The 15,470-nt window shown below is 39.1% G+C and overlaps 1 protein-coding gene across 1 annotated transcript in view; it reads right to left on the bottom strand.

Annotated features, from left to right (window-relative positions):
* PNPLA7 (patatin like phospholipase domain containing 7) overlaps positions 1-15,470 on the bottom strand; it is a gene marked incomplete in the record, with an annotated part of 4,152,928 nt that overhangs the window by 1,546,870 nt on the left and 2,590,588 nt on the right. Inside the window, 1 exon segment of the mRNA XM_044064320.1 lies at positions 13,524-13,673. Coding sequence (XP_043920255.1) covers positions 13,524-13,673 — 150 coding nt within the window.

Below are 15,470 nucleotides of genomic sequence, written 5' to 3'. Positions count from 1 at the left end.
ACTCTCTTCTTTCACCATCTTCCCTTCCTTTATGAAGTAGAACCCCTATTTTTTCTCACTTGTCCATATCTGCTGCATTTTTCTGCCTTCCTTCGCATTTCTTATGGCCTTCCTTTTTTGTTCATACATACCCTTCTACTTCACATAATTCTCAAAGCAATTTTCACAGTTTTCTCCGCTGTGGCATATCTCTTCATAATTCAGACATTTAATTACTGTACAATTACCATTAACACAAACCCCTTTGTCATGTTATGAAGAATATACTGTGCAGCTCACAGCAAAGCAGCATACCCTCAGCCTATAACACAGTTACCTGACTGATGAGAACTTCAATGAAGTTCATTTAATCGGCACCAGCCAATAAAACTGATATTTTGGAATTCACAAACAATAATTCCACCAGAAATTTTTTGAGGGGAGGGGCAAAATGGTTCTCCATTGCACCAAAAGAGTGCTGTGTGGGAGGAAGTCTCACTTACATGATGTTGAAGTCCGAAATCTATGCTCATTCATCTTCCCATAACTAAACGAACTCTACCAAGTCTACATCCCTGAAAAGAAACTACAATGCAAATAGCATAAATTTGCATCCTCTGAAGACAAAGGACATGCAGCTTTCCATACAACATTTCAAAAGCCTTAGCTCATAAGCAACAAAACAGGCTCATACAGTACTGTAAGACATCCATTTAACCCGTCCAAAATATCTATTGTTAATGACTCTAACCAAAATAAAGCAGTGTAATTTTTAACAAAACCTTCAGCAACAAACTGGACTAAAGGAATGTTCTCCTTCCATGTTCAAAAGGGCAAGACTTTCCCACAGATTGGGGAGGGGGCAATAAAGAGAGGTTCTTCAAATATAATATCACAGTAATAATACCTCAGAAGAGAACTTCACAGCAATAAAGCACTATACTTTGCTCACCAGAAACACACCATCCTTTGAGTCTCGCCTGGATCCCAATTTTAGGTAGCTGCTCTACCTGATGGTAGGCAGATAAACAAGGGTAGGACAGCAGCTAACTGTTCTTGGATTGAGGAAAAACACAGATCAGTTCTGGAGTTGGTTCTATGCTTAGTGCACCTGGGATTCTTCCGTCCACTAATTTGTATTCTCGCTAGGCAGTCGGTACAAGCAGGACTCCTGCATTAATCAAATCATTACTGTCAAGGAATTCATGAATTAAATCTATCTTCTGAACTAATATTTTGGCATCCAAAGAATGTTCTCATACGTATATATATATATATATATATATATATATATATATATATATATACATATATATATATTTTTTTTGCCTTCCTTTGCCCCCACCAAGCTCCCCTTTTTCACTGTACTGGCCTGTTTGCTGCTCAATGGAAGCTAAAGCCCTACAACTTATCTGTTCCTCCTAAAACTGAGAGCTGAGCAACAGAAAGTTGTGCCATTATCTAGTGAGTTTGGGATTTTACTCTGTTTAAGCCCTAGCATCTTGGCACATGTCCCTTGTCAAAAATGGAAGTGCTGGCTTCAAAAGGGGGGATATGTTACTTATATAAGTGAGTGACAGGTCACTGCTGATGCCCACTGCAAACCAATCCATAGTGCAGGTTACAAAACACATATCCATTCATGAATAAATATATTAAGGGTAGACAAAGGAACCAGGAATGGGTGAATGGAATGAATGCTATCAAACCAATACTGAACCTAAGGTCTTTAAAAAGGTAATTGGACTGATGTTGTGACTACTTAGCTGATTCAAGCAGGTATTCAGGAAGTTTGTTTTATTGTGTTCCCTTTTAAACACTTGAACAGGCATTGTACTGCGACAAGTTGTGTGTGTTGTATTTTATTTTTTAATAAATCGTGTGGTTACTAGATATCATTCTTGGAGCCAAATTTACATTTTTTTAATTTGTTTTCATGGTTTTGGTCCAAGACTAATCTGCTTGAGTAAGAGTTGTGTGGTAAATAAGAATATGATGTCACAGCTGTCATACTAATGGCAGGATCTGTGATGTTATGAGGGCTCTAACATCCCTCAAACCAGATAAGTATGACTACAACTTGGTAGTGGGCCCCATGTGGGTATAAATGATCATCCAAGTGTTTAACTGAGAGGGACATGCATAGAGGCGTAAAAATCCTGTTATGTGTGTGTCCAGTGCAGGCAAGAGTGGTCTGAAGTAGAGCTGTACCATCATCCAGAATGATGCCTAATGGTCTAAGCAACTGGTGTCATTCTGTGATGATCTAGCATGTGACTGTGACCAGATGGCTCACACACATACTTGCTTAGCAAGGGATGGCTTGCACCATTCTGCATACTAACCAAAGCCTTTGCCCCTGCCATATTGTCTTTTACAGGAAAAGTCCACCTTCTGGACATTCCTGTATACCAAAAAGACAACTCCTAACCATGACCATATCAAGGCTGTGCTACTCAAGTGTTTAAGTGCTCACTTGTTAGTGGCTTGTGACACACTTGCTCAAAACAGCAAGTGCTCCAACTCCCACTAGCCCAGGCTCCTGTGACTACTTAGTTCTTCCAACACCCAACCTTTACAAGACAGTATAGCCCTACCAGAGCCTTAACTCTAACACTAAAACTCCCATCAAGTTCCTAACCTTAGTCAGCACTCCTTTACCCTAAAACTCCAACCCCTTCCCCAAACCTAAATTCTCAGATCACTCCCTAACCCTAAAACTCCCTTCCTACTCCTTAACCCTAAAACTCTGCAACCTCTCCCTAAACCTAAATCCCCTTCACAATTGCTGCCTTAATCTACAATCCCAGCTGCTTGGCTGAACTCATATTTGAGTGAGAACGACAGCCTAGACAAGCTACAAAATGCTTGAGTCCCTGGTTTCAAGACAGTGGTCTTCAACCTGTTGGGACTTAAGGTCTTATAGTAGATCCACGCTACTTAACGCCAGAAGTGTAAATAATAAGCTGCCTGATTTCTAGGCTCTCCTGCGTCTTACAGACATCCATACCTGGACAATGCCAGAGATATGGTTTTAATACAAGACAACACTGTCGCTTTACCGGAGTGCATCACCTCTCCTACTTCTACACCTTTGGTGTTCAGCACGGAGTAACAGGATTTGTCAGAGACCATATTATCTTCCAAAATATCCTCCATACTCTCCAAGTCCAAATGTTTCTAAACAATTTAAACTTCCACTTCATATCCTATTACAGATAACCTTCCGTGTCCCATGATGACCATGAAAAATTCTGAATGTTCTAGCTGAATTTCCCATCACAATACTTTTACAATGGGGGGAGGGGTTCAATTATCTAGATATTAATTAGAAAACATATACCACTAATGGTAAGTACACCCAATGGTTCCCTGATCTAATAAATGCAGACTCAATGGAAGAACATTTACTATCCACCAGGGGTCCTAGCAGTCTGGATCATGTCTTAGCAAACATATCCACTAATGCACACCATCTACTATACTTACATCCCTCGTCAAATTCAGTCACAAAGCAATTGTCCTCCCTGACAGAACCACAAATGCCTCCATAACCAACTGAATTTAAAGACTTAAAAAAAAGTCGATGAGCTTTGAAAATGTTGCTGCCTTACTTCTTACACATGCACATGTCCCACACATGCGCGCTCGTGCACACACATACACACACACACACTGCACCTGTCATCCTTACCTCAGAGTTTTACTCACATTACTATGATGTACAGACCAAGCAATCCCTAACAGGACCGAATATTATGGGGAAATTTAAAACTAAACCACCTTGGTGGTCTATCCCCATAAACAATGTCTGCAGCTGAAGATTATTAAATGCCCACAGCAAACTGCAATCAGCCAAAGGAAATCAGTAAAGAATAAAAAGTCATCATTGGGAAGGTCAAAGCCAAACAGAAACTGACAAAAGTAGTAGAAACCAAGCATAATTAGAAATCATTCTTCGACTATGCGTGGAAATTTAAAGACCACCCAATAATGCTCTGAGTTGATCCTCAATGTCAGCACCTATTCAGACCCACAGGATATTACCAACATAATCCCAGACATGTTTAAGTCTAATTTCACATCAGTTATAGTCAGAGAAATTCCACAAATCTTCGAGTCTCAGACTTCTCTCCAAGAATTACTGTGGCTCAAGTAATAGCCACCATATCCAAAGCAAAAACACCATGTAATGCATATGCAGTACTGTGATTATGCTCCAACACTGCGAAAAAGACAAAACACTTAAGTGTCTTCTGTAGTCCGAGACCCTATCTTAACAATAGACTTATTTTTGATTTCTGTCTGTGTTAGTAACCTGCCCTGTCTTTCATTTCTTTCTTACCGTAAAGTAAGAGAATGTGTCATGCTGTCTTTCTGACAGTGTTTGCTAAGTGCTTTACATCTTTGAAAGCCAGGAAAAAATTTAGCTCTTTTTTTCTGTAACCAGTAGTACATGGAGCATATGAAGCTCCATGCACTGTTAAGAATTATGATCATGTCTTCATTCATAACCCTAAATAATGTGTTCTCAACGTAGATGCCAAGATTCACCTCTCAAGCTTCTCTCTCAAGGCAGACTTCTTGGCACCCATATCTTGAACAGACAGTACTGTGGTTATGATCAGAGAATCACTTATAAGTCTGTATGTTGGGACTCGATAACATTTCTGAATGCCTAATCACTACTGCTAAATGTGGTCTCTGAAGCATGGAAATTGGCCACTTTAATGCCCTTATAAAAGGTGGCCCTGTGTCTGATAACGACAGACCTATTAGCCTACCTAGTCTAATTTGTAGAGCCGTGAAATGCATCATATCAAACTTTATAAACTTAGATACCAAAATCATTGCTGCTGTAAACTCTCACCATGTCAGCATCTTCAAGAGTCGGTCACATCAAATCTACTTAGTGAACTTCTTCAAAAGGGTCCTAGAAGCTGCAGATGTTGGCCATGCAGTTCACATAGCACAGACATGATTTCCAATGCTGCTACTGTTAAATGTAAATCCCTATATTATTAGGCGGACAGCAAACTGGCTTTCAAACAGATTGCACATAGCTACCAAGAAACTGCCAAGGCAAAAACCAGAAGCAGTAACAACTGTGCTGCTACTAAGAAACAGCAAACGCAGATAATATAACAGATTTAATACACCATTTGGAACAACAAAACACATTACAAGTTAAGTGCTTTCATCTGTGTTACGTTTTAATGGATTTCTTCAGAACTAATAAAATGGTATGTACTGTTAGCTTAAAAAAAATATTCTATCATGACAACATTAACAATATTAAAATTAAAACTTAAAGGCACCCATACTAGATGTTACATTCTCCACTCATTACTTCTAAGAAAATATGTTGCAATCATAATGTAATATACAGAAAAAAATATATAAAAATATACGTTTAAAATTATGTATAAATAACACTATTATAATATAAACTTAATAAACTCTATAACATTCAGTATAAAATCTCAGGGAAATAGAATTTCCCAATATGACAAGATAAATAAAAATTATAAAAAAATATAAAATTATTAACCCACTATAAAAATCTTTTAAATATAAATAATTGCACAAAAACATCATTAAAATCATTATAAGTTCATAGACCACAACTTAAGAACACTGAATATCCTAATATCGCCATTCAAGCCTGCAGTTAGCACCATTAACTAAATAAATCTTAGTTCGGAGATGTCCTACAAAGATGGTAAAAATGCTCAAGGATGTAGGGACATTGTTTATAGCGACCACATTTTCGCACGCTTTTTGGTGGTAGAACATGGAGAGTATACTCTCAAAAATACTTTTTATATTCCAACAAACCTAAATGTAAATCCCTATATTATAAAGACGAAAGCAAACTGGCTGTCAAACCGAATGAACACAGCTGAAGTAGCTGAAAGCATCTCAGAAACTAAAAAGGTGACCAGTGCTGTCCCTCAGGGCTCTGTGCTGGACCACTCTCATTCAGCATATACTTGTCCAACCTTCAAACTAATAATGCTGACCATATGGCTATCTAAGTTTTCAGATGACCACAAGCTAAGTGCTGTTGCTCACTCATCTTCGAATACCACTTGAATGCAGCTTGGTCTAACCCTTGCAAGCAACTGATATAAAGAAAATGAGCTTAAACTAAACGCTAAGAAATTAACTCCTTGCTAAATTTGGAGAACAAAGATGTTCCCCTCACCTACAGCATGGACAGTACCACTCAGACTGATTCGGTCATTTGGCATCTCAGTATGACAAAGTTCTAGTCTTTTGATCACCACATTGCAACATTAGTCAAAAAATCCTTTTACCTGGCCCAACTAATACCCAAAGAAATCTAACCTAGACTGAAAGACGTTACCATCCTTCTCTATATAAACACAGAATCACTTATTTAGCATGTATCTATCATATTATATCATACAACTTAAAGGACCCCAGAAGCTCTTGCCTAAAAAGATCACATACCTAAACACCCTTAGTCACAAAAACAACTGTGAATCCTTATTTCTATAATCTGTGTTGATTTACGTTTAGTATTCAGGGCCATGAATGAAACCTGGTTATCAGTAATGTGTCTTAACACATTAGGAAACTGGTTATTGTCAATGTTCCTTAACACAATAGGAAACCTTGTCATCCATAATGTCCCTTAACACATTATTCATTCTGTATCATCTTTTAACCTATTAGGAACCTTGTTCGGTAACTTCTTTTAACACATTATAAACCTGGTTACAGGTAATGTCCTTTAACATATTAGGAATCCGGTTATCGGTAACACCCTTTAACAAATTATGAACTTGGTTATAAGTAATGTCTTTTAACACATTAGGAAACCTGATCATCAGTAATGCCTTTTAGCACATTACTGGTGTCGGTCTAGGCCTTTACCACACTGGGAAACTGGTTACCGGTAACATGTTTTAACACATTAGGAACCTGGTTATCAGTAACGTCCTTCAACACATTAGGAACCTGGTTATTGGTTACATCTTTTAATCCAGTAAGAACTTGGTTATCAGTAATGTCCTTCAACACATTAGGAACCTAGTTATTGGTAACATCTTTTAAGCCAGTAAGAACCTGGTTATCAGCAATGTCCTTCAACACATTAGGAACCTGGTTATTGGTAACATCTTTTAACCCAGTAAGAACCTGGTTATCAGTAATGTCCTTCAACACATTAGGAACCTGGTTATTGGTAACATCTTTTAAGCCAGTAAGAACCTGGTTATCAGCAACGTCCTTCAACACATTAGGAACCTGGTTATTGGTAACATCTTTTAACACATTAGGAACCTGGTTATTGGTAACATCTTTTAACACATTAGGAACCTCGTTATTAGTAATGTCCTTCAACACATTAGGAACCTGGTTATTGGTTACATCTTTTAACCCAGTAAGAACTTGGTTATCAGTAATGTCCTTCAACACATTAGGAACCTGGTTATTGGTAACATCTTTTAAGCCAGTAAGAACCTGGTTATCAGCAACGTCCTTCAACACATTAGGAACCTGGTTATTGGTAACATCTTTTAACCCAGTAAGAACCTGGTTATCAGTAATGTCCTTCAACACATTAGGAACCTGGTTATTGGTAACATCTTTTAAGCCAGTAAGAACCTGGTTATCAGCAACGTCCTTCAACACATTAGGAACCTGGTTATTGGTAACATCTTTTAACACATTAGGAACCTGGTTATCAGCAACATCCTTCAACACATTAGGAACCTGGTTATTGGTAACATGTTTTAACACATTAGGAACCTGGTTATTGGTAACATCTTTTAACACATTAGGAACATCGTTATCAGTAACGTCCTTCAGCACATTAGGAACCTGGTTATTGGTAACATCTTTTAACACATTAGGAACCTGGTTATCAGTAACGTCCTTCAACACATTAGGAACCTGGTTATTGGTAACATCTTTTAACACATTAGGAACCTTGTTATCAGTAACGTCCTTCAACACATTAGGAAACTGGTTATTGGTAACATCTTTTAACACATTAGGAACCTGGCTATTGGTTACATCTTTTAACACATTACCACTACTTCTCCTTTTATTCTAACCCCTAATCACCTGACCAGTAGTCCAACCCCTAATTCCCTAACAACTAGCCCAACCCACTCATCCTACCTCCCCCCACCCCCCAATCCAATTATATCCCACTCCCAAAACACATTCCCAGGCAACACAACTCTACCCTCCCACACAACCAACCAGGAATCCTAGTTGTACTTCTCACTCAAAGTAGTATCATGTTACCCACACTCACATCCCTATCACTAGCTCTACTATCGCTAACCTTCCTAACTTCCTTACAAACAGATCTACCGTTGCACAACTGCTATCACACTACCCACACTAGCCCACCCTCTCAAACTCACTCAGACTTCTACATCTGCCCTACAATCATAAATCTTACAACTACATATTACTCACTAACAAAAATTACACCATCTCATCACACTAAGAAAAACTCTCATAGACCAAGCTGCAAACAATTAATATTAAAAACACATACTGACACTCCTACAAATTCTGCTAACCTCTGGTGACATTCACCCAAATCCAGGTCCCCTCTCAGCTAGACAAACATCTGACCTGCTAATCCTAAATCTCAACATAAGAAGTATTACCAATAAGCTAACAGACCTACATGCATTCATAGCCCACTACAACCCTGATATACTCACCATTACAGAAACCTGGCTTACACCCAGTATCCAAGATGAAGTCTTTCTTCCCCCAGGGTATAATACACTTAGATCTGATAGAACAAACAGGAAAGGAGGAGGAGTAGCCATTCTCTTTAAAACACCCTTAACCTCCAGCTCCTGCACACCACACCACCCACTTTTCAAACTGCTGAAGTCCTGTTTTCTGTCCTATCCATAAGAAACACCAAGAAGATTAATATAATATGCTGCTATATACCTCCAGGCAACAACTCGCTCATAATAGAAGACATCCTACACTGGACAAAGGACAATCTACCTCAGGAAACGATCCTATTAGGAGACCTTAACACTGACTGGGCAACCTGTAACTCCAGCAGCCCCTCTACACATATCAATCTATATGGGTTCTCTCAACTAATTAAAGAACCAACTAGAATAGATGAGAAAACAAAGAGAGAATCCATACTGGACTGGACACTAACCAACTATCCCAAACAAAACTATACAGTAGGCTGCCTCCCAGATGACTTAAGTGATCATCTCCCCACCTTCCTACTCCAGAAACACTCCAATCACCCCAAACCAGTAGTCTACAAATTTGTACGAGATGACCATAACCTTACCCCACGATACCTAAATACTGTCCTAAGCCACTGCAACTGGGAACCACTACGGACACTCGGGTTAGACCAGGCAGTAGACTACTTCAATACAACCTTCTCTAACATCCTTAATAGTCTAGCTCCCAGCAGAAAGATCAGAGTTAAAGCCAACTACGCACCCTGGCTAAATAGAGACACCAGAGCCTTACTAAAAGCTAGAGATAAAGCCTGGAAAATCTGGAAAACTGACAAAACCCTAGCTCCAGACAATACTATCAACAGCTTAGAAACAAGGCCAAGGCTGAATCCAAAATAAACAAACAAAACTATTTTCTTAGCTCAAAGGAAATATTCAAATAGTCCACAAAAATTCTGGCATGCCATTAACTCCCTACTAAAGCCAGGCAAAACCACAACCCCAGCACCCATCTCTACTAACAATACCCTAGACACAGCTTCTCAATTTAATAACCATTTTACTAAATCCATCTTGGCCCTGTCCAGTCAAATAACCAAAAACATTCTACCTCAGTCACAACATAACCTATTCCACACCACCCCTCTTTCAGCCTATCACCAGTGCCCACCTCAACTATCAAAAACTCCTCCTAAAACTAAAGCCAACCACACTAGCAGCTGATAACATACCTGCTGCATACCTAAAATGGCTAGTGACTCCTTATCATATCCTGTCTCCATCCTTATCAACCGCTCCATACTAGAATCCTACATACCCAAACTCTGGAAAGTATCTCGCATCATTCCTCTCCATAAAGGAGGTAATTCTCATGAATTCTCCAACTACCGACCTATTGCCATCCTTTGCCCCTTATCCAAAATTCTTGAGAAATGCATCCACTTGCAAGTGATGACATTTCTTAACACACACAATCTACTATCTACCACACAACACGGTTTCCGTCCACATCACAGCACTACCACAGCCCTTTTATCTTTCACTAATTATATAAACCTTCACAGGAATGATAACAAATATGTATCAGCCATTTTCCTAGACCTCTCAAAAGCATTTGATATGGTCTCCCACTCCATTCTACTAGACTCACTAACATCATTATCCTTCACCTCCTCTACTATGGCCTGGTTCAGAAGCTACTTGTCTGACAGGCAACAATCAGTCCAGTGGAAAGGAACTCTGTCTACACAACTTCCAGCCACCATGTCCCACAGGGCTCTATACTGGGCCCGCTGTTGTTCTCTATTTTCACAAATAACCTCAAATGCTCTACACAACATGCCACACTCATACAATATGCAGATGATTCAACTCTGATCTGCTCCGCCTCATCTCCCACCACCCTACGTACACTCACTCAAGATACCTTTATCTCCGTAGAAAAATGGATATCTGGGATCCAACTAATTCTAAATCCCAAAAAGACAAAACTGCTACTATTTACCCCTAATAGATAAAAAAACTCTCCTTTACCATAACCTCTAATGACGGCACCACCATCTCCCCTTCTAACCACACCAAACTTCTGGGCATTGAAATAGACAATAATCTCCACTTTGATGTTCACATCTCACATACCATAAAACTAGTACACAAAAAACTAGGCTCCCTATACAGGCATAAGTCCTTTCTCTCACAAAAGCAAGAGTCACTCTTGCACAAAGCCACCTCCTCTCAACTCTATTATCATGGCACCAATCTTTACCCAAATCAGACAATGTGACCTAGACAAACTAGAATCATGCTACAATAAAATAGCCAAGTTTGCTACTAACTCAACCTATAGAACCCATCACTGTGCTGCACTAAAAGAACTAAAATGGCTTGAGCTACCACAGCTACTTAACTATCACCAGCTGGGCACAGCCTACAATATTCTCAAATATCCTGAAAAAACCCTCATTATCCAACCTACTTACTATCTATACTACAAACCGATACCTAAGATCCAGTGAAAAATCTCTCCTCTCCATCACCAAGGCTAACAATAATGCAGGGAAAGCACTCTACTCCCACACCGTTGCCAGAAATTGGAACTCTCTTCCCTATCTGTGTCCACTGCCCCCTCCACATCCATATTCAAAAACTCCCTCAAATCGCACCTTCTTAGTACATGGTTATGCCCTTGTATCACATAACCCTACCCATACTACTATTAACTCCCCATATTCCTCTCTGATCACATGCTGGAGCTCTGATCCCCTGTAGGCTTGGTCATCTGAAAGGGTACTTTTAACTGTAGAATCTTACTTGATATATTTTCTTTTCTTACCAAAGTATGACTGACATTGTCTTTTTACCCATGTTCTATATCTTTTACCTGGAGTGTTTTTATTAATTCTTGTTATATTACTATGCTCTGCATACATGATGTAACCTGTTTTGTGTATTATGCTGGATGTACTGTATTTGTATAACTTGATGTTGGAGCTTTTCTCCCCGGGCCTCCGCTGAAAATGGACCTGGTCCAGTCGGAATTTCCCGGTTAACAAATGTAAAATAAATAAATAAAATAAATAAACATTAGGAACCTGGTTATTGGTAACATCTTTTAACACATTAGGAACTTCATTATCAGTAATGTCCCTCACTTCACACAACCTGGCAAGTGAAGTGATCTGACAGAGGGGTTCAACAGCTGGGATGTGAGGCCAATGAAGAGCCATGAAGCTCATAAAACAGCACATAATGTATACACAGCTTCTCATAAGAGTATCAGTAGCATTATCAAATGGGGAAGAAAATAGGTCTAATGCTATAGCAATGAAGAGCAAATGGGGGGGGGTACATGCCACTAATTATTTACAACAGTAGAGGTATGGATAAGAATGGGTACAGTGGTGGATGCTGCAAGAAAGAACAATGATTTATACAACAGAAGCTCCTTAGGAGTCCATGCCAGGAAAAAAAAACAAATCCACATGGTGGATCATCTTGGCTTATGGGAACAGTAAGGATTCAGTTGTCATCAACAAAATGGCAGTCAGGCTTACAGAATCAAAGGAACATTACATTATGATGGCTTTTACTACATATAACTCCTGACTAAATCACTTACCAGGGTCATTGCTCCTAAGTCAAATGTGAATGTTAACATAGTTTGTTTTCTTTTCTGTAAATGTATGTGTGACTATATCTTAAGTGATGTTTAATAAAGGTTTAAAAAAGGCAGTTGTGCCCAGTGAGTTGTATCAAGTTAATAAGCGAACAACAAACAATCTCATCCTTAATAGGGACACATACCTCTCTCAACCGTCGAGATTTGTACAGAATTTTCATATTTTAGATCTGTTCCTTAAAAGAAATTGTGCTTTTCTGCAAATCACTGAGGGCAAAGTCAATAAATAATGACAGACTTTTGAGTTTCAGACTTGATAGCCTTCAAAAAATGCATGATAATACAAAGCTTGTTATTATTCTAGCACTTTCTAAGTTTATAGGAGCAATAAGTAAAAATCTGTACTTATTCTGGGCCTTTGTTCTCACATTATTTTTTGGCTTTTTCAAAATTTTTTGTGTTACAAGGTTAAGAGATATGCAAGAACATCTTGAAAAACAGTCGTTGACAGTACCGTCATATGAAGTCTCAGGCACTACTAAAGGTACGACCAGAGCATTACAGACATCTCTCCTAGACTTTCAGCAATATCAGCATCTGAATTATTGGATGCCATAAAACTCAGGATGAATGGTGACGCACATCAGTTTATTATCAAATGCTTTTATAGGGCTTACTTTTTTATTTGGCAACAGTTAACATCACTATTTGGCAGTGCTCACAAACAAGGGCTTTCAGTTGTGATCCCGATCAGCAAATACGGTGTTCAAGGTCACGCACTTAGTTATGAAAATTGCAACCTGGCTTGTGCAACAATGGAAGGAAAAGAAGCAATAACCTCAAACTACCACACTGCTACCTGTACTGGTACACAAGGAAACAATTCCATGAGTGACCGAGCTGACAGATGGTAAGAAAGAAAGGAGAGCTGGAGAGTTTCTATACACTCCCACTGACATCAACACAGATGAACAAGTAATGCATTCTCCAGCTGTATTAAAACAGCTTTCTGCCAGATGGTGAAAAGCTATGAATGTAATGGTGTCCTATTCAAAGTAATCCAAAAAAAGATTACTGCACGAGTTCCTGTTGAATGCAATCCTCAGAAGTGTTAAGTCAACAATCAAATTACAGCCTTATATGTTTCTACATGCATTATCACAAAAGTTACCAGCATATTTTGAAAGATTTAGTAAAGTCTTCCTTACCAATAGCACTGAGTGCATGTTGGAGCTCAAGGCTAAAAGCAGTCATGGGAACATCATCAGAAGCTGGTAAGATAGCTACAGTGGACAGATTACTGGATGGATTACCAGCATCCCATTTGCTACTTCTGGAAGGCAGCCCTATTCCACGAGCTGAGGGAGAGAAAAAAGGTTTAATCAAATCTAACCCATTCCTCAAAAAGGATCAATGAGGAGTATTATATCCACAAAAACAGTGGTCTTTTTTATTTTTTTTATTTTTTTTTTTTTTAAAGAAACTCAAGTTTCATTTCAGACACACACACACATGTATGCAAGCAAGCATGGACACAGAATCTTTACTTGTGTTTGTTTTAAGCTACAAGAACAAGGTATGAAACACATGCAGAGTACAGTTGCTCCAAAACCGCAAACAAATGAGCAGATAAAACAAAAACAAGATATATAAAGAATCCAGGTAAAACACTAAATTTCTAAGAGGAGTTCTTCAGCAAATTAAAAAAAGAAAACTTTAGCAATACATTTTCTAAGTAGAACACAGTGAATTATTTAGAGCATTTTAGTCAGTAGACAGTACCGCATGAATGCCTTAGTAATCATGTACTGTCCACAAAAGGTTTTCTTCCACGCAGTACCTTGTCAGAGGCACTAGAGCTTTCACCAACTGCAATCATTTATACCAAATGAAGTCCAGAAAAATACAGTGTAATTCCCTTTCTCAAAAGTAACAGCAGGATAAGGGCTGAAAACTACTGCTCTATCAAGTTCAATACAAACTGTGGGAAAGATCATGGATACACTGCTAAGGAAAAGAATTGTAATGCACTGTAGATTCACAACATCAAGATTAAAGCAAATAAATCTAACAGAATGTATTACACACAACAATCTCAAAAGGCTCATAAATGTTTATAATTCAAAGTACTGTTAGTTCTTCACAACTTGGTCATCAACACATCATTCTATGGAATTTTTTTTTCAAACACTTATACAAAAAATACAATGAACGTGACAACACTCCTCCTCCGTAGAAATTTCAGTTAACGATTTGATCCCTAAAAATTAATGGTCTTCCCATGTGCTTGGCACCACAGTAACAAAAGACAGAAGGGAAGTATCATTTCACCACAAGTCCTACTTCAAAATTAACTTTTTCCTCCCGGCAGTTGATTGTTAGCTGCCACCTACTCCTTATCCTCACTCATTGGGTCCGCCAGAACTGCCTTGGCCTCCTCTGCTCTCAAACTGACCCATGTCCAAAGCCAGTGAGGAGATCAAGGACACTGATGCAGAGTCATAAGGCTGCTGGGGTATGTGCTCTCAGTCCTGTCTCTTTGAGGCAGCCTTGCAAGCTCCCAATAAAGGGAGGTGCATGCATACCTGCTTATGCACATGCGCAATCTCTAGCTATGTGGCTCACTTCTTGGCAGACTCCTCTGCAGCTTTATGTTGCAAATCTAGGCTACCTCCCTTGCCCCAGGAAGAGTGAGCCAACCTGGGTCACTCACTCCCATCCTCCGCTTCTAGCCCCTCCAGCCCCCATGCCACTAAGTAAACAAATATCACCTTGGGTGCAGTAAGGGATTTATCTCGCTGCACCATGGGGCCAGTATTTCATAAATAAAACATTAACATTAAAATGTTCAAGCTAAGTCATTATTAAGATCCACTGGCAATTAAATGGCAATAAGTTTTTGTTTTTTTTGCTCTTTCAGGAACGTACCTGACAGATACACTACTGATGACTAATCACCCATTAATTCCTGGGTTATGGAAGCCAAGCACTCCTAGACTGGAAGAGAGTTCTACACACCATTTTTCCCCACCTGGAGTCCGCAACATCACTTCTTGTCCCTGGCAAGAGACAGAAGGTAAGAAGTGAGCCAGGTTGAGGGGTGTTAGCCAACCCTTTTTCCCCAAACAACAGCACCCCTCCCCTTTGCAGCTTTG

The sequence above is a fragment of the Protopterus annectens genome, chromosome 2.part2 (assembly GCF_019279795.1).
Source record: "Protopterus annectens isolate FY-2018-M chromosome 2.part2, PAN1.0, whole genome shotgun sequence".
Classification (NCBI taxonomy): Eukaryota; Metazoa; Chordata; order Ceratodontiformes; family Protopteridae; genus Protopterus; species Protopterus annectens.
This window is presented reverse-complemented; position numbering and strand designations above follow the sequence as displayed.